Raw genomic sequence first — 24,669 nt, 5'->3', positions numbered from 1 at the left:
AGGCGGGGACGTCGGTGCCAGTCCGGAAAGCCGTGTCGAGGGGAGGCTGGGGAATGGTCTTGCAATCCAGGGGAAGGGGGTCCTGGGGGAGGTGGGGAGAGTGAATTGGTTCCCAATGGGAGTCCTCCATGGGCCACAAATTGCCCATGGAGGAGGGACCACCCCCCCGCCCCCCACTCCAGCCCGCCCCCCACTCCAGCCCGCAGGGAAGGCGCCTCGCATTACAAGGCCACCTGCCTGCATGGTGGAGGCCCTCCCCGCTGCTGGGAAGATCCCAGTGGCAGCAGGAAGAGGCCCTTAATGGCCATTAATGGGCCACTTACGGGCCTCAATTGGCTTCTAAGCGGGAAGGCCATCATTGGTCTATCCGGCCTCTGAGAAGATCGCTTAATGATGGGAAGGTGACGGGCCCTCTGCCCTGCCACGCCCCCTCACCCCGCCACCCGCCGCAATACTTCATGCTCCCCGCCTCCAATTCCTCCCATGGGGCCATGCAAAATCCAGCCCTGTGTCATTGACCCCTCAAGGATTCTTTCCAGCAATGTGATATTTTCCTTAATCCTTGTCCTTTTCTTCCTTCCCTATCTTTTCTGAATATTTTGTATCCAAGAATGTTATGCATCCAATCCTCTCCTTTTTGGAGCCAGGTCTCTCTTATCACCAGTGTGCCATATTTTCATGTGGCTATTTGCACCTACAGCTCATCAACTTTATTAACCACACTTTGTGCATTTACACACATGCACTCCAAACCTTATTTCGGCCAATTTGTACATTCTATGATCCTACCTATTTCTGTATTTTTCCAAACCTTAACTGTTTCTCCCAGTCCTCTGTGCACCTATTTCTACTTTTTTAATATTACATCTTGGCACCTGACTCCCTCTGCCGAATTAAACCCCCTGCTGTCCTATGCAATTTAATTCAATCCCAAACACTAACTCGACAGATTATTAGTCATTATAAATTGTTTAAGGTAAAGTTGATGTGCTCATTTCTCCTGACCTTTCTGTTCTCTTCTTCCTGCGCTTCTCTTGATTTGGTTGAAAGATGAATTGAAATACAAAGGTACATTGCTTCAAAATGTAATTAAGCAGACTCTGTGGTCACTGACTGTGATGACTACAATCTCCAGCACCCTCCACCCCATCTTCCAGGGATCAGTAAACAGAAAAACACAGACCATGGAACTAATTTTCACCTTCATCACTAGTCCATGGACTCAATTGGAATGAAAACCGGGCTTTAAATGGTGTGAAATCTGCTCAGACAGTTTACCGTCCAGGTTATCATTTACCCGCCAGGAATTTTGATCTCTATTACTTTTCACTCCTACATTCTGTCATAGAACTGCACAGAAATTGCAACATGGAAAAAGGCCATTCTGCACAACTAATCAATGTTGATGTTTACCCTCCACTCAACTAGTCGTCCCCATCCCATATGCCTGATCCCTTCATCGCCCTTCCTTTAACCACCTATCTAACCTATTCTTAAATGTCAGCATGGTCTCTGCTGTAATCACTAGCTCTGGTAGTACATTTTGCATCCCCATAACTAGGGTCCTACCAAATTCACGGCCGTGAAAAATGTGTCAATAACTAGGGTCCTACCAAATTCACGGCCGTGAAAAATGTGTCAAGGAAATCTCAGGTCCTCTGTGAAATTGGCCATTTTGCGAATTTCGCACGCTTTATTGATTGACACAAGGCTCACCTCGCTGGTTGGTAGATGAGGGAAAGATTCCGGTGCAGTTTTGAGATAAGCAGTCTCAAAGGTTAGCAGACAAGTGAGAATGCCAGAATGGGCAAATCAAAAATGGCCACAACCTTTACTGCAGCAAATTGAGTGAAAAAATTCGGAAACCAAATTCTGCATGCCGACGCTGGTATACTGTCTTCCGTGAATAAAGAATGAGACCTGTTTATAGTCAGCTTTTTACAATAGTTTTTGAGCATACAATAAATGCCATTTGAAACCAGAAACCTCCTTTGTCTATTTTTTGTTTTAAATAGATCATTTTCATGGTTTGTTGCGACACCGTGAAATTTACGATTTAAATACGTTAAACTGTGAAAGTCATGATTCTTAAAATGCTGTGACTGTGCAATTTGTAAAATGTGACCATGAATTTGGTAGGGCCCTACTCATAACCCTCATGAAATGTATGTCCTGTTTGCAGTCATAATTTTATTATATTTATCTTCTAAGTCTCTTTGTTCTAAACCCACCACCCAGCAACCACTGGTACAGCATATGGGCAGAAGAGCTTTCAACAAGTTGGTACTTTCGGCGGGTGAGGATGGCAGATTGGGAAGGAGAGCATTGGACTGCATTTAGATTTGCATAGTTTATCACATCCTCAAGCCATTCCAAGGAACCTCACAACCAACAAATGCTTTGAACTCTAGTTCCTGTTGTTTTGAACACAATTATAGGTGTCAATTTGCAAAGTTCCACAAACCAATCAGATGAACAGCTACTTAATTTGTTTTTAGTAATGTTAGCTGAGATATGAATGTTGGCCAGGGCACGAGGAGAACTCTCAAATAGAAACAGAAAATGCTGGAAATGTTCTGCAAGTCAGGCAGCCTCTGTAGACAATGAAACAGAATGAATGTTTCAGGTCGGTGACATTGCATCAGAACTCTCCTGCTGTTCTTCAGATGATGGCATGGGATGCTATATGTTCACCTGAACAGGCAAAGAGAGTCTTGGTTTAACGTCTCCTCCTAAATACAGCATATTCCAGAAATGCGACATTATAGCTATTAGGAAAAACTGAACAGGCTGGGACTGTAGAAAGAGAAGACTGAGAGATGATTTGATTGAGGTCTTTAAAATTATGAAGGGGTTTGTTAGGGTAGACGTAGAGAAGATATTTCTACTTAGTGGGGAGTCCAAAAACTAGGGGCCATAAATGTAAGCTAGTAACCAATAAATCCAATAAGGAATTCAGGAGAAACTCCTTCACCCAGAGAGTGGTCAGAATGTGGAACTTGCTACCACAAGGAGTGGATGTGGCAAATCGCTTCAGGGGTAAATTAGTACAATGAGAGAGAAAGCAGTAGAAGGTTATGCAGATAGGGTGAGATGAGATAAGGTGGGAGGAAGCTTGTGTGGAGCATAAATACCAGCATAGACCAGTTGGTTTGTATATTTGCTGTATATTTGATGCAATTCTATCGAATGACCTCATTTGCTCAGTGCCTGTCAATATCCCAGGCTCCCCACAGTTAGCTGACCAGGTTTCAGGCCAGGTGCAGCAGGTGAGCACCCAAGCCCACCCTATGCCTTCCCATTGATCCTTGCTGACGTGTACCAATAGGTACAATCCTGGATAACCACCTTGACTGGAATGTTGGGGCTGTGCCTTAATATTTTATTGTCACCTTAGGTTTCATTATGTAGGTTTATTTGAGATGATTGTTCATAGAATCCTTACTGACAGAAGAAAGCTACTAGGCCCATCTTACCTATTGTGCCTCTGTCAGTTCTTTGAAAGAGCTATCCAATGGCTCCCACACCTTCCCTCCTTCTCTGTAGCACTGAATTTTTAAATTTTTCATATGTATGTTTTTATGCTACCTCTCGCTCTTCCGTCCACCCTCTTCCCTCAGCTACTCCCCCTCTTCCACCTACTCTCCTCCCTCATCTACCCTTCCTCACCCTCTTCCATCAGCCACCCACCCTCTTCCCTCTCCCTCTTATGGTCCCCTTTCTGTGCTGAAGTTCTTTACTTCTGGTGCATTTTCCAGCAACACCTTCGCTGATAAGGTGACCAAACTCCACCCACTGCGCAAAATCCTTTCCAGTACAGAAAAGTTCCACAAAATAGCGAGGATCAGTGATAATAAATGAGATAGAAAATAGAATGACACTGAAAAAAAAGTGATAAAAATTCACCCCCTCAACCAGCCTTTGTTTAGACTCCAGCTGGGATATTGGAATTAATTTTCTAACTTGTGTAAAAACAATTGGATTTGTGGCAAGGTGCCTAGCTGAGGGTGGCGAAGGGAACTGTAAGAGTGTGTTTTTGTTCCAATGACAGCAGTCTGCTTGTAGTGTCCTGGTGAGATGCTGCATGATGGCACCAGTTGCAGGCTAGTTTAATGGAATTCACTGTCAGACTGACTCCGGCGAAAGACAGTCTAAACCAATATTATATCATGGAGGCAACTATGATCTTGTTCAGAGGACCACATGTAGGCTATGCACGTAGGGTATTAAAAATGTATTGGTACAATTCCAAGCAGAGGCAGGCTCTCCAGATATTTCAACCAACAGAGAAAGACTTGTAAGCTTTTATAGTACCTTTCACAAATTCAGGACATCCCAATGCACTTTACAACCAATGAAGTACTTTTGAAGTGCAGTCACTGTTGTAATGAGCAAATGCAGCAATGAATTTGTGCACAGCAAGCTTCCACAAACCTTACAGCTGACACAGAAGGCGTAGAGAATTTTTGAGGCAAGTAAACAAAGGAAAGTGATCAGGGTCTACAGAGATGAGCCTTGCTTTGGGATTGGCATGACCCTCATTTGTCAAATTCATTATGGCATACCCACAAGGAGAGGCAGTCAGTTCGCTGGTGAAAAGGTTGCTTCAATGTGCTACCAGCAACAAATGCAGAAGTTTGTACTTTCTAAATGAGCTGTCAACTTCATTCTCATCTGCAACCACGTCCTCACAATTCCCTACTCTATACAACAAAGAACAAAGAACAGTACAGCACAGGAACAGGCCATTCGGCCCTCCAAGCCTGCGCTGATCTTGATGCCTGCCTAAACTAAAACCTTCTGCACTTCCAGGGTCCATATCCCTCTATTCCCATCCTATTCATGTATTTGTCAAGATGCCTCTTAAACGTCGCTATCATACCTGCTTCCACCACCTCCCCCAGCAGCAAGTTCCAGGCACTCACCACCCTCTGTGTAAAGAACTTGCCTCGCACATCCCCTCTAAACTTTGCCCCTCTCACCTTAAACCTATGTTCCCCAGTAACTGATTCTTCCACCCTGGGAAAAAGCTTCTGACTATCCACTCTGTCCATGCGGCTCATAACTTTGTAAACCTCTATCATGTCGCCCCTCCACCTCTGTCGTTCCAGTGAAAACAATCTGAGTTTTTCCAACCTCTCCTCATAGCTAATGCCCTCCAGACCAGGCAACATCCTGGTAAACCTCTTCTGTACCCTCTCCAAAGCCTCCACGTCCTTCTGGTAGTGTGGCGACCAGAATTGCACGCAATATTCTAAGTGTAGCCTAACTAAAGTTCTGTACAGCTGCAGCATAACTTGCCAATTTTTATACTCTATGCCCCGACCGATGAAGGCAAGCATGCCGTATGCCTTTCTTGACTACCTTATCCACCTACGTTGCCACTTTCAGTGACCTGGGGACCTGTACGCCCAGATCTCTCTGCCTGTCAATACTCCTAAGGGTTCTGCCATTTACTGTATACTTCCCACCTGCATTAGACCTTCCAAAATGCATTACCTCACATTTGTCCTGATTAAACTCCATCTGCCATTTCTCCGCCCAAGTCTCCAACCGATCTATATCCTGCTGTATCCTCTGACAATCCTCATCACTATCCGCAACTCCACCAACCTTTGTGTCGTCCGCAAACTTACTAATCAGACCAGCTACATTTTCCTCCAAATCATTTATATATACTGCAAACAGCAAAGATCCCAGCACTGATCCCTGCGGAACAACAGTCCAATAAACAGGACAAGTTGTCCCATTACATTGTCTCGCAGGAGCAGGTATTATTTTTCTGTTACAAATTGTTTCATAAAGGTTAAGGAAGAAACAAGAGCTGAACAAAGATCAAACATCTAAGTATTGGGATTAAACAAACATATTAGGGAGGACATACTGGATTTCTCAAACTTAAAATAACTCCCAGTCTTGAAAGAGAATAAATATTTCCAGCATAAAACATATCTGTTGAACTAGATTAATTTTCCAGATCTCTCAAGTTGCTTCACCTAAAGGAGAGGCACTGCCAAATGACAGAGAAAGCCAGAACCTGGCATCTTAACTAAAGCTCTCACAGCACTGCTGTCAAGATATATTGAATGTAAGCTCACTGTATTCTGACACCCTTGGCTCCTACTCAGTTCGTCTTGTCATTTTTTTTTTAGACAGACAAGCGCAAATAGGTCCAATTTTCTCTTCCCTTAAAAATGTTTGTCAGTCGATGTGTTGACTGGGACGAGCTGGCCGAATGCATAGCGTTTCTATTTAGAGGACATCTGTCTACTGATTATTGTGCTGGCTTCAGCACATATGGCACTGCATAGTGAAGTGAGTTAAAAAGCAAACCTGACACAGTGATAAGGCGTGTATATATGTCCCTTAAATTCCAATAAGGTGAATACAAGTGTAACCTTGAGATGTTCATTGCATTATAGTATTTCTGCTCCGCTTTAAAACCTTCAACATATTTGGAACTGAAGAAAGTTAATTTTTTTTTTTGCTGATTTTGGCAGGTGGATAATGTAATCTTTCATGCCCAAAGCACTCCAGCACTCACCAATGAAAACTCATATTACTGATTTTTAAGGCGTAAGGCCTACCCAATTCAGGCTGCAACCTTTGACTGCAACGACACACAGGGCATATTAAAGCTTTGGAATTTATTCAAATTAGGGTGAAGCCCTCCCTGAAAAAATTGCCCCTATCACTCATCCCCCATCTCAAACTAGAGATTTATGAGAGGTTGTAGCAATGCTAGGATTTGTGAGTGAGTTATGGTTAAACAATTTGCTTTGAAAGAAAGCAAACTTGAACATGTTTGAAAAACCAATGGCTGCAGCCATTGAGACCTGGCCATGGAGAGGATTTAAGTTGAGTAATGCAACAGATATCATGGAAGTTTCCACAATGATCAGGAACATGAATCAATTCATTATCTCATCTCAGATGCACGAATAAATATCCACACCTCTTATTGTGGGCGTGTTTCTATTCATGCTTTCAGCGTGAGGCATCTACTGATAACATACTCTTGGGTAAAGGTATTATTGATTTAATTCACAAGATTGCCACTTGCTGTGAATACTGGGAGGGGAAAAAAAGAGACATAAGGGCAAGAGCATTAGCCAGCTAAGCCGGGGAAGAGACCTTTCCCTACCGAAGGGAGACTTGCTCATCTCAAACCAAAGGTAGTCAATATCAGAAAGCTAACGAACAAAAATACGTGAGCCCACAAATAGAAACATAGAAACATAGAAAAAATAAGAGGAGTAGGCCATGCGGCCCTTCGAGCCTGCACTGCCATTCAATACATTCAATACAATCATGGCTGATCATCCATACTCAGTACCCTGTTCCCGCTTTCTCCCCGTATTCCTTGATCCCTTTAGCCCGAAGAACTATATCTAACTCTTTCTTGAATATATTTAATGATTTGGCCTCAACTACTTTCTGTGGTAGAGAATTCCACAGGGTCACCACTCTCTGAGTGAAGAAATCCCTCCTCATCTCAGTCCTAAATGGCTTACCCCTTATCCTTAGATTGTGACCTCTGGTCCTGGACTACCCACCATTGGGAAATGCTTCCTGCATCTAATCTGTCCAGTCCTGTTAGAATTTTGTAGGTTTCTATGAACTTTTTTTTATTCATTCATGGGATGTGGGCATCGCTGGACAGGCCAGCATTCATTGCCCATCCCTAATTGCCCTTGCGAAGGTCGTGGTGAGCTGCCTTCTTGAACCGCTGCAGTCCATGTGGGGTAGGTATACCCACAGTGCTGTTAGGAAGGGAGTTCCAGGATTTTGACCCCATGACAGTGAAGGAACAGCGATATAGTTCCAAGTCAGGATGGTATGTGACTTGGAGGGGAACTTGCAGGTGGTGATGTTTCCATGCATTTGCTGCCATTGTCCTTCTAGTTGGTAGAGGTCGCGGTTTTGGAAGGTGCTGTCTAAGGAGTGTTGGTGCGTTGCTGCAATGCATCTTGTAGATGGTACACACTGCTGCCACTGTGCGTCGGTGGTGGAGGGAGTGAATGTTTGCAGATGGGGTGCCAATCAAGCGGGCTGCTTTGTCCTGGATGGTGTCAAGCTTCTTGAGTGTTGTTGGAGCTGCACCCATCCAGGCAAGTGGAGAGTATTCCATCACACTCCTGACTTGTGCCTTGTAGATGGTGGATAGGCTTTGGGGAGTCAGGAGGTGAGTTACTCGCCGCAGGATTCCTAGCCTCTGACCTGCTCTTGTAGCCATGGTATTTATATGACTACTCCAGTTCAGTTTCTGGCCAATGGTAGCCCCTAGGATGTTGATAGTGGGGGATTCAGCAATGGTAATACCATTGAATGTCAAGGGGAGATGGTAAGATTCTCTCTTGTTGGAGATGGTCATTGCCTGGCACTTGTGTGGCGCGAATGTTACTTGCCACTTATCAGCCCAAGCCTGTATATTGTCCAAGTCTTGCTGCATTTCTACACGGACTGCTTTAGTATCTGAGGAGTCACGAATGGTGCTGAACATTGTCCAACCATCAGCGAACATCCTTACTTCTGACCTTATGATTGAAGGAAGGTCATTGATGAAGCAGCTGAAGATGGTTGGGCCCAGGACACTACCCTGAGGAACTCCTGCAGTGATGTCCTGGAGCTCAGATGATTGACCTCCACCAACCACAACCGTCTTCCTTTGCGCTAGGTATGACTCCAACCAGTGGAGGGTTTCCCCCCGATTCCCATTGAGCTCAGTTTTGCTAGGGCTCCTTGATGCCATACTCAGTCAAATTCTGCCTTGATATCAAGGGCAGTCACTCTCACCTCACGTCTTGAGTTCAGCTCTTTTGTCCATTCTTGAACGAAGGCTGTAATGAGGTCAGGAGCTGAGTGGCCCTGGCGGAACCCAAACTGAGCATCACTGAGTAGCTTATTGCTAAGCAAGTGCCGGTTGATGGCACTGTCGATGACACCTTCCATCATTTTACTGATGATTGAAAGTAGGCTGATGGGGTGGTAATTGGCCTGGTTGGGCTTGTCCTGCTTTTTGTGTACAGGACATACCTGGGCAATTTTCCACATTACAGGGTAGATGCCAGTGTTGTAGCTGTACTGGAACAGCTTGGCTAGGGACGCGGTACTAGTTCTGGAGCACAGGTCTTCAGTACTATTGCCGGAATATTGTCAGGGCCCACAGTCTTCGCAGTATCCAGTGCCTTCAGTTGTTTCTTGATATCACGCGGAGTGAATCGAATTGGCTGAAGTCTGGCATCTGTAATGCTGGGGACTTCAGGAGGAGGCCGAGATGGATCATCAACTCAGCACTTCAGGCTGAAGATTGTTGCAAATGATTCAGCCTTATCTTTTGCACTGATGTGTTGGACTCCCCCATCATTGAGGATGGGGATATTTGTGGAGCCACCTCCTCCAGTTAGTTGTTTAATTGTCCACCACCATTCATGGCTGGATGTGGCAGGACTGCAGAGCTTAGATCTGATCCGTTGGTTATGGGATCGCCTCACATTCTTCTAAACTCTAGCAAATACAAGCCTAATCAACCCAATCTCTCCTCATACGTCAGTCCTGCCATCCCAGGAATCAATCTAGTGAACCTTTGCTGCACTCCCTCCATAGCAAGAACATACTTCTTCAGATAAGGAGACCAAAACAGCACATAATACTCCAGATGTGGTCTCACCAAGGCCTTGTATAATTGCAGCAAGACAGCCTTGCTCCTGTACTCGAATCCTCTCGCTATGAAGGCCAACATACCATGTGCCGTCTTCACTGCCTGCTGCACCTGCATGCTTACTTTCAGCAACTGGTGCACAAGGACACCCAGGTCTCCTGCACCTCCCCCTTTCTCAATCTATCGCCGTTCAGATAATAATCTGCCTTTCTGTTTTTGCCGCTAAAGTGGATAACCTCATATTTATACTGCATCAGCCATGTATTTTCCCATTCACTCAACCTGTCTAAATCACACTTGAGCTTCTCTGCATCCTCCTCACTGCTCACACTTCCACCCATATTACATTTAATTCCCTCATTTATATTATTAATATATATTGTGAATAGCTGGGGTCCAGCACTGATCCCTGCAGTACCCCACTGGTCACTGCCTACCATTCGGAAAAAGACCCATTTGTTCCTACTCTCTGTTTCCTGTCTACCAACCAGTTCTCTATCCATGTCAGTACCTTACTCCCAATTAAATGTGCTTTAATTTTGCATGCTAATCTCTTATGTAGGACCTTATCGAAAGCCTTCTGAAAGTCCAAATACACCACATCCACTGGTTCTCCCTTATCTATTCTACTCATTACATCGTCAAAAAATTCCAGTAGATATGTCAAGCATGATTGCCCTTTCGTAAATCCATATTGACTTTGTCCGATCTGTCATTGTTTTCCAAGTGCTCTGCTGTTGCATCTTTTATAATGGACTCTAGCATTTTCCCCACTACTGATGTCAGGCTAAAATTCACTGATTTCTCTCTACCTCCTTTTTTAAATAGTGGGGTTACATTAGCTAGCCTCCAACCCGTGGAACTGTTCCAGAGTCTATAGAATTTTGAAAAATTACCAGCAATGCATCTACTATTTCTAGGGCCACTTCCTTAATTACTCTGGGATGTAGATTATCAGGCCCTGGGGATTTATTGGCCTTCAATCCCATCAATTTCCCTAACACCATTTCCCTACTTATACTGATTTCATACAGTTCCTCCTTCTCACCAGACCTTATGTTCCCCCAACATTTCTGGGAGGTAATTTGTGTCCTCCTTTGTGAAGACAGAACCAAAGTATGTATTTAACTGGTCTGCCATTTCTTTGTTCCCCATTATAAATTCACCCGTTTCTGACAGTAAGGGACCCACATTTGTTTGCATTAATCTTTTTCTCTTCACATATCTATAGAAGCATACACTAAATAAGTGCAGTGTGGCATATTTATATTTTTCTTCTTGGAGGAGGGATATAAAGTTAGTCAAGTTAAGGTGAAATTTCATTCTAAGAATTACTCCTGACATTCACTTGTCTGTAAACAAAAGCAGCTTAAGAATTTGCATCAAGCCTTGTCTCACTAAAATGCTTTCAGTCCATTTTCAGAAAGTGTGGGCAGGAGAGAATATGTGAAAGAAACAATATCTAGTTCAGATCACAAAGAGGCGCCTCTTGTCACACATCTCCTGCTTACCTTGTTGTTTAATTAGATATTGGGAATTTCAGGCTACTTTCAAGAGCAACCAGCAGCATTGTACCTCAGGGGATATCTAAGGCAAAACTGAAACGTACAATGTGGCCTCTAAGTAAAAAGTAGCTCTGTCTCCTGGACCACTCTCTGCTCTGAATAGGACCATCATTCATTCATAGGCCCTTCCTGTTTCTTGGTCTCCCAAGGCTGGTGCATTCAAGAGACTATTTTGTTCCAGGGCATTTTTACCTTCCCAGTTCTGTTCTCTGATTCACCATCATGGGTCTCTCCAGCAAGCAGACTCTGTGTTCCCTATGACCAGGAGTTCACTACTTGACTACACAATATTCAGCTATTTGATGGCACGACTTGAGGACTTGCTGCAAAGAAACACCTTGTTATGTAAACTGAATACTGTAATCTCGCATGTGCTCCCATGTGCATTTCTATTTGCTAAAAGATGGACAGCCAATTATAAGTCTATAAGACGAGCTGACATATTTTTCACATAGTATATCAATGAATAGAGTTCTGATTACAGTGAAATTTAATCTATTTCATAAAATTCTTTCGACCATACAAGATAAAAAGCTTGCCACATGACCCCTGTTAGCATGCTAAGTGCCCCATTCAGACTTGCATTTTCCTTGAATGCAGTCAGCATTAGGCTTAAAGGAGAGCAGATTCTCTCTTGGGGTTTGGTTTCCTCACCAGCTGCCCGGTTTCACAAACTGGATGTTTCTTAGCTTGACAGGAAGGCAAAGGGTTGTCCACTGACCCATCCCTAACTTTTTTTGTGAAGATACTGGCTACCCGCAACTAGAAACCTCCCCACTTAATATGTTCGCATGTCCCATTGAGCAGAGGCCCTGCTATATTGAATGAAAAGAGAGCCTTTCTAAAATACTATTTATCAGTCAGTAATGTTGGCCTTACCATTGTCTCAAGCCGATGTGGAAAGCAGTTCAGATGGCTGGCCTACTATATTTCCAGAAAACTCACTAAGATCCATTTCAACAACAACTTGCATTTATATAGTGCCTTTACATAGTAAATCATCCCAAGGCAATTCATGAAGCTGCAATCAGACAAAAATTAACACCAGCCAACACGGGCATTAAGAAATGTGACCAAAAGCTTGGTCAATAAGTAGTTTTACAGAGGGTCTTAACGGAGGAGCAGTGAAGAGACAGAAGTTTAGGGAGGGAATTCCAGAGCATTGGGCCTAGGCCAATGGTGGGGTGAAGGAAGTGCAGATGGACAAGAGGCCAGAGTTAGATGAACGCAGAGATCTTGGAGGGTTGTAGGGCTGAAGGAGGTGACAAAGATAGGGAGGGGCGAGGCCATGGAGAGATTTGAACATGAGGATGAGAACGATAAAGTGGAGGCATTCGGGGACTGAAGCCAATGTCGGTCACTGAGCGTGAAGGTGAAAGGGATGGTGTGAGTTCACATACAGGCAATGTTTTGGAGGAGCTGCAGTTTATAGAGGATGGAAGATGGGAGGTTGGCCTCAAGAGCATTGGATTGATTGCGTCTGAATGTAGGAAAAGCATGGTTGAGGCCCTTTGTTCTTCCAGTTCGAGCCTTTTCCTACTGTCAAGTAAAAGAAAACCGTTGGACCTTTGAGAATAAGCCTGTAGAATCTGATTTTATATCAAAAGCATATTATAGTTTGAAATCAAAAATCTTTTCTGGACCAAATGCTCACAAGTCAACAATGACCATGGACAACCTTCCTTTTCTTCTCTAATTAGACAGTTTGTCTAATTATAATACCATTACATCAGTTAACCACAGCTTCGAGGAAAACAAATTATCCCACAGTTCAGCAGGAATGTTCCTGCAGATCCTTAGATCAATTGTCACACTGTATGTACTTGTCAAACACACTGCTATGTAATGAGTCGTGCTTAGCTCCAGCTAAAAGAACATCACAGGCTCAAGAAGAAGTGTGGCTCCAAACCTTGATATAAAAATGTTTGCTTCTGTGTACATTACGGTTGCGGACTCTGAGGGCACCACATACTGTATGAAAAGAAACTTCTCTATTTATTAACTGTAGCAGAGTGGTAAATACATCTTTCTTATAATATATGAAGGAGTTGTGTTTACCTCAGAACTTCACAGGAAAGCTTCACATCCATTGCATTACTTTGAAGGCAGTTATTATGTAGGCTAACGTGGCAGCCACTTGGTACATAGCTAGATCCAAAAAGCATGGATGGAGCTGGGTTTTAACATCTCATCCAACACATTTAGCCCATATTCTGCGCTCAAGTCTCTGGAGTGAGGCTTGAACCCACCACCATCTGACTCAGAGGTGCTCCCCACTGAGTCATCTTCATGCATAGAATTAAATTAATGACAGCCTTTAATAATTTAAGGAATTCACGTCTTGAATACATTTGATGATTCGTGAGTCCCTTACTACAATTAGTAATGACACTTGCAGCTGCATTTATTAATTGAACACTTTTTAACTATGTAATTATAAATCTGTCTATTTGGTTCATTCGCAACACCACTGAAGAGGAACTGATATAAACCAATGTAATTAGCCAAGATGCTCATTAGATTTTATTTTTTGCGACTTTAACATTTTTAAAAAAGTGTATTTTGCTTTGCAAACTGCATCTTAGTTTTCAGTAACAACTCAAATTATTTCTAGTGCAATCAATTACCTTTAAGTGCTATCACTATTGTTATGTAGGCAAATACAACAGCCAATCAGTGCACAACAAGATCTCAGACAGAAATGGGAGGGGATTGACTCATACATCAGTTTTAGCTGGTGTTGGTTGAACAAGGAAAGTTGCCCAGTACACTTGAGAGAACTTGCCCTTGCTTCCTCTGAATAGTGCAGCAGCAGTATTTACATCCAAGCGAGAGGCAAGCAGGGTCTTGGCTTAATGTTTCATTCAAGAGCCGGCCTCTCCCTCAGTACTGCACTGACGTCTCAGCCTGGATTATGTGCACAAGTCTCTAGAGTAGGGCTTGAACCCACAACCTTCTGACTGAGAAGCAAGAATGCTCCCAGTGAGCCACACCTGGCATCATGGACTTCCTGCCATCAGCGTTATCTTTGAGTGGTCAGGATTTCTTCCAGTTTTCTCCCTGTACCAATTGAAGTTTTCAGGTGAGACATCTCACCAAACCACGTTCACCCTTCCCTCATGAGTGAGTGAATAAATGCACTGCACTGTGTGGGAGTGAGCTAGACAGATTCAGAGATTCCAACTCTCAGATTGTGTGGAACTGCCTGATTTCAGTTGAAATATCTCCAAGGTTGAAGAGGGGGAAAATAAAATTCGCTGGGGTGCACAGGCTTGGGAAATAGAGGTGCAGCGGGTCTTCTGCTCCTGATCTTATTTCAGTGAGCCCTCCTGGAATCCCTGTGGGTTCGACTGTGATGCTCACTATGGGCAAATAGCCTGTCATCATTCACTTCCTGAGGTTGGGTACGAGTGAGGTACAAGAGGGTTGCTAGTGCCTCTGGAGCCATGGCCCTGTGAAAGTCAGAGCATTCAGGACAGAAGGAGGCAGAACAATTAGTAAATAAAAAGAGTGAATGAAGTGGGGTGGAATTAATCTGTCAGCCTGTCCTGCAACACTTATAAATCGTGAGCAGATAGATTTAGAGCTGTTTTAGTGTAAGAAAGGGAGATGCTGGTTAAGTTTAATTGAAGTGTTTGTGATAAAGCAGTGAAGATATTTAAAGAAGTTGAATAAATAGAGAATAATGGCTGCTTTCAAAAGATCACAAAGCAATCACTGAATCCAGACTTACAGAAGCGTGCACTTCAATAAAGCATGAAGAATGATCTGGAACCCAAGATTGCAGATCTACAGCTAGGAAATAACTGCATATCTGTTTGGATCTTAGTGTACCTTTCTGTTTCTATGTCTGTGTGGCTGTGCGTTTGTGTGTGTTTGTATCTGTGGGGGTCTGTGTTGCCTGTGTAGGTATACATCTGTGTGACTGTGAAGGTCTATGTGGGTCTATGTGTCTGCATCTGTGTAGGTCTGTGTGAGTGTGTGGATATGTATTTGTGTGATTGTGTGTTTCCCTGTGGGTCTGTGTGAATATGTGAGTGAATCTTTGTGTGTCTCTGTGGGTGTGTATCTTTGTGAGTCTGTGTGTGCCTGTGTGGGTGTATCTGTGTGAGCGTGTATCATTGTGTGTCTGTGTGAGTTTGTATCTGTGGCTGTGTAGGTGTGTATCTGTGTGTGTCTTTATGGATGTGTGTCTTTATGAATCTATGTGCACCTGGGAGATTGTGTGGGTATGTGTGTCTATGTATGTGTGAGAAGTGCATTGGTGGGGGGGGGGGGGGGGGGGGGGGGGGAGGGGTGTGTGGGTGGATTAAACCATTCCTGAGAATTTTATGTTCATTATGCTTGAGCCGAGAAATGGAACGCTTAATATAACCTGTGATCTCTTGAAGTGCATTAGATGCTGAGTAAAGCCTCAGATACCTCCTAATGCACCAGGGTGACATTTCCGTTTCCCTACCTTAGCAATTCTGTGGCCTATCTGAATGACATTGTCAATTTAATATCAATTAGTACTAAAGAGATTTAGAACAGAGGGCAGGAGAAACGTCTTCACACAGGCTGTGAAATTCACTCACTGGCATCTGTTTAATCTGGGTTCTTTTGGGAGACTACTGTCCGTGAGCTGAGTTACGCCATTCATGGAAAATAAAATGGATCCCGTATCACGATGCTGGTTTCCTGGTTTTCCAAACTAGAAAACAGTAGGAAAGTTACTCCGGAGACACTCAGCCGTACTTGGGTTTGATTCCCCAAGCACCGGCTACCTCAATCTGCCTCGCCCAATTAACCCATTCACCCTGTGTGGTCCAAAGCAGTGAGCATTGCTGAGATATTCAACTGTGGGGGGCATCAGAGCCCAGAGCTGTTCTGCTCGCAACCTCCAGCCGCTTTCAAGCTAGAGTCACTGGCTAACGATTGAGGGAGTTAAACCTGCCTTCTGTTTATTGCTCTGTAGCCAAGGTGCTGAGGTCAATTGGCTATTCTATTAGCACATTACATTACATTAAAATTTTACACCATATTCAAGGATCTTAGATAGTTTATTCCAGTTAGAACACACTCCCAGTATAGGTGACTGTGGATTGCCAGGGGTTTACACTCTGAGTGACTGAGCCATGCAGATGAAGTCAGGCCCCAGGTGTGTCAGTGCTGAGTTAACTGAGCTCAACTACAGCAGCAGTTGGGGCACCACGGTTGGCCTCAGTCTCATGGGGTAGGGAGAGAGAAACTGGTCCATTTTCCCTGCTCTTGATCACTAACAAACACCCCATACCTGAAGTATGGGCATTGGATAACAGTTGCATTGAACTTGGCTATTTTGTCTACAGGTTGGAAAGCTTGACAACATACACCCAGGATGAATCAGCTGAGTGAGAGATAGTGTCTATGAAATTCTACCCCAGTTACTTCATCCAGTAGCAAATTGACAAAAATAATAAGGAGGGAGTAGAGGTAAAGAGAAGGTCCCCCTGTTGTATTCCACCCTAGGGCAGATCTTTACTCAAGTTTTACACATGAGATTCTGCAGCCAAGGAGCCCCGCCTTCTATTCACAATGGCAAGTTGAGGGGCGGGAGTTGGGGTCAGTCACACCCATCAGACACACCCTCATTGGGTGCTAATCCAGTATTCGGAGTTAGTGCTCTGATCTCCACTCGCTGAGGGCTATCTGGAGAGGCACCAGAACTCAACCCCTCAGACTCAGAGATGGAAATACTACCACTGAGCCAGTGGTCACTCTGTCCGGACCTCAGTACCTCACTGGATGTCAACCCAGTATTTAAAGGTCATGTTCTGGTCTCCACTCACTGGGCTGTCTGGACCAGGGTTCAAACCCTTCACCTTCTAATGCAAGAGGCAGGAATGTGACCAATATGCCAAGGGCTCACTCCTAAAAGAAGGTACGGTTCATCATATTGCAACATGTTTGATGATATATTATCCTAGGTGATTCATTTGGGAAAATGATGATGACGGGACAGGCAAACCAGAATCTAATAAGTAGTAATTGAATTAAGAGAACCGAAAGCACAGCTCCATTGCCCTTTTAATGATGCACAGGAGAGAACAGATTGCACTGACAGGCAGACTATGGAACAGCTTGAGACTTGTGGATGGAGGAACAGCATTTGCCAAAGCCTGGGTAATTTAGAGCCTTAGCCAGACATGAGGAGTCTGAAGTGACTGACATGCTGATAATTATTTACCCAAATCCCACCTCTACTGCTAACCCAGAACACCTCCGATCTGAGTGTGGTGTAGGCAGTTCTCACGTGGAATGTGTAGGAGAGAGAGAGAGAGAGGGAGACACACAGCGACAGCACTGTGAGCTTTGCCTCTGCTTTATTTGCTAGCAGTGCTGCAGCTCAGTTTGTAAATATTCTAAAGCCGATGCCTGGTTCGTACGGTACAGTGTCACTGAATACAGCTCTGCCAAGATTTCTCTGCTTAGTGCTTCACCGGGACAAGGAGTTATGAACTGACTGGATTACTCCGTGCACAGATAAACAAGGGATGGAGGGGGGAGGAGGGGTGGCTGAGGGATTAGTTTCGTTAAAGCTTTTGCTGGTTTCATCGGGGTGTTAACTTCGGGGGTCTCCTCATGAGAAGAGTTGAAAATGAAATCCCGTGTTCGCTCTCAGTGTATGTCACGGATATCGCACAGCATAGGGGACCTGGCAGGTGAGCAGTCTTTCAGTAACAATATTAACCTGTAGAACTTGCACTTAATCATAAAGCATATGCAGCTTTTAATAGTGGGCAACTCATTAAATGCTTTTGAACAGACCTGTGATGTGCTTTAACCTCCATGTCTACACTGAATCAGCATTCTAAGTCAGTGTCAAACCTATGTCTTTAATGATCTATGAAGTGCAGGTACGTTCTCAGAAAGGGTCTGTGCGTTAATTACTTGATCTTCACATCTGTTTTCTGCTCCATATCTGCGTGTGTTTGATGTAATGTATCATATAAAAGGTGGCCCGCTCAAGGTTGTTCAATCCTATCTCTTCTGCCGAGTTCTCTCCCAGTCCCATCTCAGCTTCCCCAGCACCAATAGTGGGATTGAGGCAGCCTCAAATTACTGCCATCTCTCAGAAATCAATGTCCAGGGAGCTGGCAGAATGTGGTAGGAGAGAGGGGGTGGGGGGGGGGGGGGGTAGGGGGTGGGATGGGGAGGCAAAAAGAAAAACATTTTAGTCGGTGATACAGGCATAGGAGAATTGCTCGATGGTGATCTGCAGCCACTGGGCCGGGAGGGCTGGTGTGGGGAGTCTTCAAAGTGAACAAAAGATGAAATATTCCTCCCCCAACTTAACGTAATATCCAACTTTCACACTTTATCCTTTTATTTTTCCCTCTGAAAGTGTTTTGAAGCTAGGGAAAGGAAGTATTTGACTGGAGCGATATAACTTTGCGCCAAGATTTCATTCAACCCATTCTGCTTCACTATGAAGTATTACAGATTTTCAGAGGTGGGGGAAAATGCCCTCTATTTAGAAGTGAAGCAGGTTGAGATGGAAGCTTTACTTCTCTCTTTCAACTCTCAGTCTAGACAGAGTTAGATGGGTGGGGAGTGGGTGGCAGAGACTGTAACTCAAATCATAAACAAAGAGTGATCAGCACATGAAATTGACCACCCCACCCTGGGCAGAGTCATGAAGTTGAAAAGTCTGGAATCCTTTAAGAAGCAATTGGATGTCATGAGGAGGAATGGGGCGGTGAGGTGGAGAATGTAGGATGAATGGGTCGGATGAGCTGAATAGCCTTCCTTATCCCTGTTTATCTTGTAATCTTCCTTTCTTAGAGTTGACCCACTTCTAGCAGACCTCTGACTATGGATTTTATTGCCAGCTAAAAGCTGCTGGTAAAGGTTAAGGATATGTTGCACCATTCTACTTTAAACTGGCAATTTATAGAGCTTTCATTATCACGGAATACGTTGGTCTTATAAAGATGCTGATAGGCTTTGAATAGTTCCAAGCAAGATTCAATCTTGGAATTTCCTTTCTAACAGTGTTGTGCAAATTGAGGCTTTCTTATTCTTTTACCCCAATTCACTTCTCCTTTCCTCTTCTTGAGATGCTAACCTTTGCTGGGACAGGATTCCAGGAGACTAGGTGTCTTCACTCACTATCCTTTCTTCACTTCTCAGCCTAGACAACGAGCAGTAGCGACAGCTACTGTCTTTATGCCAACGCCCACACTCCAGCATGGGTGACTGGACAGTAATTAGGAGCAAGAGTCCAGGCTAATATTCCCTTCACCATCCCCCCCCAATCCAAGGACAGTAAGGCCAGTTGTCGGCAATTTCCCGATCTGAATGCTTGCTTAGTTAGCACTGATCAGGTACTGTACATACAATCTAGCTTTTAATTCACGTTTGTGTTGAAAAAATCCATTATCTTTTATATGTTAAATATATACTGTCATTGTCAATGAACCAGTGATGCACTGTGTAAATTCAGTACATTATCATCAGCATTCTCTATAAAAAGGGTAGAGTGTTTTATATACCTCTTTCCTTACAGCTGTTCCTTCTGCTATCCTAATTAGACAAAATGCTACAGCATCCTTTAAGTAAAAGCTAACAGTTCTCTGGTTAACAGCATGTTAACAGCTGTGTATCTTCTTCTGTAGACTGGGTCTGTTGCATGCTTGCTACATCAGAATAATTGAGAGCAGGTCCACAAGCTTAATGTTAGTATTGGGTCATTTGTCAGGAATCGCAGCCTTGGAAATGGTGTACAGCTCCAGTCCAAAACAGCGACACATGAGTAAATGCATGTATGGAACACACACTCGTGTTAATTATTACTTACTGTATTTCAGGGATGCCAACTCGAGTAGGATGTATCCCTGGAGGTTTTATCATATGGCCACCTGCTTCCCATACCCTACCCAGTCAAAAACCGAGTTATAACTAACAGATAGAAGTGTTCTAAGAAAAGGAAATAGAAATGCAATTGTATTTAACGGCCCTTTGATTTTTCTCCTGGTTGCCTGCTGGATTGTCCAGGAGAGTAATTTTCAGTTCCTGGAGACTCCAGGATAACCCTGGAGAGTTGGCCAGCTCTAGTGATCTGTGTAATACAGCACAGGGCTGCCTAGTTCTTACAGCTTAGAAAACAGGAAATAATTGCTCTACAATAAAACAGTGACTCAACAAAAATACTTCATTGACTGTGAAGCACTTTAGGACAGACATCCTGAGGTCATAAAAGGTTTTGTATTCATACAAGTTATTTTATACATCCCCAATTAAACTTACAGGGTAAATAAAAATAGGCGAAGGGTGGCGGTTCACTGTTAACTCTTCTCCATTTACTCTTATTTAGTTTTAAAATTGTGTTTATTGTTTTAAAGTTTTCCATTGTTATTTTCCTCTCCCCTCAGCTTGGAGGCCCTAGAGTAAAGTCTTGCTAGAGTACAATCACACCAGCACCATTCTTCCCTTCAGTGTTGCCTCCAATTTGTCTCTTTTCATGAACTGCCCGAGAAGAGAGAGTGTTGGGCAGCTATTGGACCTTGGGAAGCGTCACAGCTGAGCCCAATCCCATCCTCTTCCAGTGTCCACACAAACAGGCATGCACACATATGCATTTTCTTTTAGCAGGGGTCACTGGATAGTGACAAAAGATGAGAATACCTGGTCCACTGGTCCCTCTGAGAATCTCAGGCTGATGAGTATCTCAGCTGAGATTGACTAATTCAGCAAAGACCAGGAATAGAACCTAGAAGCTCATGGACAGTAAAACAAAGCCTTTAGCAATTGAGCCTTTAGAGGGTGCTGTGGACAAATATTTATATAATTACCAAGATTAACCCATTGTCATCAGTAAAATCTTAAAGGAATGGATTTAGGAGCACTGACTGACAGACTATACAGCCTAGGAACTCCCACCTTGGAAGGGGATAGGTCCATAGACAGTTTAGATTTAATGGATTTACACACAGGGTGTAGGAGGGACAGTCCAGAGAAGCAGTGGAATGCAGTGTGTGGGAACATTTTGGGCGAATACAATGGATATCCAAGGGATTGGACGATTGAGAGGGATTTATTTTTCCATGAAATTTGACAGATAACTTATTCATGCTCTCTTCCTGACTCCATTTTCATGTAAAATGAGACGTTGAAGCAGATCACAGACCTACCAGCATAGAAGGAGTTTTGGATTTAAAAATCACATCCTTATTTGCCTGAATTGAAATGTTCAGCCTGAGCAAAACATTAAATAATTTTCTTTTTATATTCCTTTTACCAGAAACAAATATGATTTTCCACAGCCAACAGTCCAATGTGTTCTCAAGTGTCCTGGTGATTTTTTCAGGCCTGCAACCAAATTTCAGAGTCACTGAAAATTGTATCTGCAACCTTCACCTGGCATGCAGCAGAAATCAATGGGATATATTCCAATAAACATCATTTAACAACCAGGTTTCGATTTAATCGAACGGCAGTGATCTTTCTTCCCCTGACTTGGAGCTGATTGGGTTTTGCTCGCTGAAGGAGAAAAGACTCTCCGTGATGGACGCTGCTCTCAGAGGAGCCAGCTCGAATGTATCATCACAAGAAAGGGGGTCGACCTGTGACAGTTGTCACATGAGCTGTTGTGGCTTCTCGCATTGTGCTGACCCAACTGTTCTCAGAAACCTGAGAAAGTCCCATTCTCATTTGCAATCGACCATACAGAACCCCTTTGGTTGCTACATTTTCCCTCTGTAGGTATGTGACGACATGCTGGTAGCTCTCTAAATAGCTTGTGTGACATTTTACAATGGGCGCTGCCAGGAATTGCAAAGCCACAAAGCACAGCTTGTACGATGTTAAATGACTCCCTGATGTTAAGGTCTTTACAACTGCTTTCTGATGTGTACTTTCAACTTCTGACAAAATGTTTTTTTCTCACCCCTTTTTCCATCGGTCGGTTTTCTCAACTTCACCGTGAGCAGAACTAATGGTATTGTCTGCGTTCTGCAGTTGTCTTTCCTTCAGTTTAATGAACATAATGGACAACCATAACAAGGTGACCAGAGGTTGCCCATTGACCTTGCAGTCTAGTTTAGTTTGAATTACATTGACTTTATCAGTTTTGGCAGAGGAAATATTTCCTCCTGCAATTCATCATTTTTTGCACCATGCTGGGTCACAACCTTTCCCCTTTCCGCTGAGCACTGCGATGGGTCGTAAGGAAAGCAATTATTTGGAGCCTTTGAGATGTAACCGTGCTCCACTGCAGAACCCAAAGGCACGTTCCCTTGTACTCAAGCGAGAAGGTCAAGATACTGCTGATTTTGTTAGGCAGGTCCACCAACACAAGAGCAAAGTTCAGCAGGTGCACTTCAAAGAGGAATGCATGTCCAATATGAGAGAAAGGACTGAAGGGAAAACCACACTTAAAGGGAAAGCACAAACCTCCAGGCCTCGAGGACTGGCCAACTGTTCACTAGTGATTACAAAGCCGCAAGGTGTCCTCAAAAGCATCGCTATTCAGACATCACCGAGTCTGAGAAAGCACCTTCCAAAGTTCAAGGGAAAACTGAAGAACACCACGAGATTGGGCAAAGGGTCAATGTCAATGGAATCAGTGAAAGCCACTGGGGTTAATCTCACAGGGAATGGTCTGGCTTCGGAAGTTACGGACACTGCAACACAATCTAAACAAACAGAGTCGGGCCAAACTCAAGAGAAAGGAACTAAAAGACCAACAAGGTCATCGCCCCAACCGAGCATCTACAGCTTAGTCAAGAGGAAACCTTTATTGCAAACATCTGATCCTAAACTACAAGACACACTGCAAGAGGTAGCAGCTTCACGCAATTGCCCAGATATGTCCACAGGTGCACACAACTCTGAGAAATCAATGGTCTCGGGCAACCCATCAGACACTGGCCATCCCCATTCCAAAGAAGGTGCCTCCCCGCCTGAAAATATCCAGTGCAGGACTCGTGCACACCCAAATTGTTCTAGTCTGCACAAACTTGATCCAGCATCCATACTGCAGTCTACTGCAGCTGAGACCAGAGGCTCATGTCACTGCAAGAAGGAAGTTTGGCTGGACTATTCAGAGCTTTCTCCTGACTGCACAGGGAACAGTGATCAAATGGGCACGGATGTTTCCAAATTACAGTTGTGCTCACTCAGTGATGTCAAGGCAGGCCTCTCGGGCACTGAAAGCTCTTCAAAAACCATTCGTAATCATACAGCTTCCTGTAACATGGAAATAAAATCTCAAACGAGCAAAAGGATTAAGGAAATTAATCAAATACATCTGACACAGAGGGACCTATGTGACCTACAAGGCAGAATGCAGTTCATAGAGGATACCTTACAGTCAAACGAACACAAGATTAAAGTCCTTTTGAATGTAATTCAGGACATGGAGAAAACCAAAGCACTCAATGAAGGGTACGGTAGTTTTTTATTACATTTTTACTGCTTTGTAGCATTAGCGCCACACTCTTCCAGGAATTCCAACATTTGGTGGATCAATAGAAACCAGATACAAATTAATTCCTCCACCGCAATCTGGTGAGATTTGGATCTCTGCCACATTGATGTGAGCAGGGGCTTGGTTGAGCCAGACCACCCTGTAAGAGAGAGGGGAACAAGGAGGAGGCCATTCACCCTCCTCTGCCATTCAGTCAGTACCCAAAGTCCAGTCACCTGCCTTTGCTCCATATTCCTCAGTACCCTTAGCTAACAAACCTACCTCACAAAAAAGTTCAAACTGATCCTGCATCCACAGCCTTTTGGGGTAAAAGTTCCAGATTTCTATTATCCTTTGTGTGAAAAAATGGTTCCTGATTTCCTTCCTTAATGCTCTGGCTCTAATTTTAAGATTATGTCCTTCTATTCTGATTTCCCCACCACAGCAAATAGTTTCACTGTATGAAACTTATTGAATCCTTTCAATATTTTAAATATCTTTATCAGATTTCCCCCTAATCTTCTATACTCAAGGGAACACAAGCCAAGTTTATGCGACCAGCCCTCATAATTTAACACTCTAAGTCCCAGATGAATCTATGCTGTAACCCCTCCACAGCCTTCCTGAGTTGTAGTGACCAGAACTGAACAATGTACTCCAGATGGGGTCTCACCAAGGCTCCATACAACTGAAGTATAACTTCCTTCTCTTTGTATTCAGCTCCTTTGTGATAAAGTGAATCACCAAGTGGCCTAGTAGGGTGATGTTGGTATTGGGCTTGAAATAGAGTGCCCACCCAGCCTATTGAACAAAGCCAGTTGGGACTAGCAAGGACTTAGAAGGGTATATACCCTTAAAACTTAAACAACATCAATTATATTATCTACTTTAAATGAAACAAAAAATGACCGATGTTTTTGAATTAGCTATATCAGGTATAACACAGAAAAAATAGAATTATACAGGATGTAGAGCACAGAAACAGACCATTCAGCTCAACTGATCTAAACCAG

General features: G+C 43.7%; 2 protein-coding genes across 14 annotated transcripts in view; one reads left to right on the top strand and one right to left on the bottom strand.

The window, feature by feature from the left end:
• Positions 1–24,669, bottom strand: part of LOC137375787 (dedicator of cytokinesis protein 2-like) — a 690,449-nt gene that overhangs the window by 288,179 nt on the left and 377,601 nt on the right. The gene's annotated exons all lie outside the window — the stretch shown is intronic.
• The window catches only part of LOC137375788 (protein INSYN2B-like), a 136,073-nt gene continuing 128,804 nt past the window's right edge, over positions 17,401–24,669 (top strand). For 4 of the 12 annotated variants that reach the window (XM_068043222.1, XM_068043227.1, XM_068043230.1 and 1 more), the window contains exons 1-2: positions 17,401–17,909; positions 21,491–23,634. In XM_068043222.1, the coding sequence (XP_067899323.1) occupies positions 22,406–23,634 (1,229 nt within the window). In that variant the 5' untranslated portion in view covers positions 17,401–17,909; positions 21,491–22,405. Of the gene's footprint in view, positions 17,910–19,529; positions 19,575–21,490; positions 23,635–24,669 lie in introns of those variants that run through there. The other 8 variants (XM_068043233.1, XM_068043231.1, XM_068043234.1 and 5 more) reach the window with 5 other exon arrangements.

Source organism: Heterodontus francisci, chromosome 12 (assembly GCF_036365525.1).
Source record: "Heterodontus francisci isolate sHetFra1 chromosome 12, sHetFra1.hap1, whole genome shotgun sequence".
Taxonomy (NCBI): Eukaryota; Metazoa; Chordata; class Chondrichthyes; order Heterodontiformes; family Heterodontidae; genus Heterodontus; species Heterodontus francisci.
Note: the sequence above shows the minus strand (reverse complement) of the source record. Positions and strands in the feature narration are given on the sequence as shown.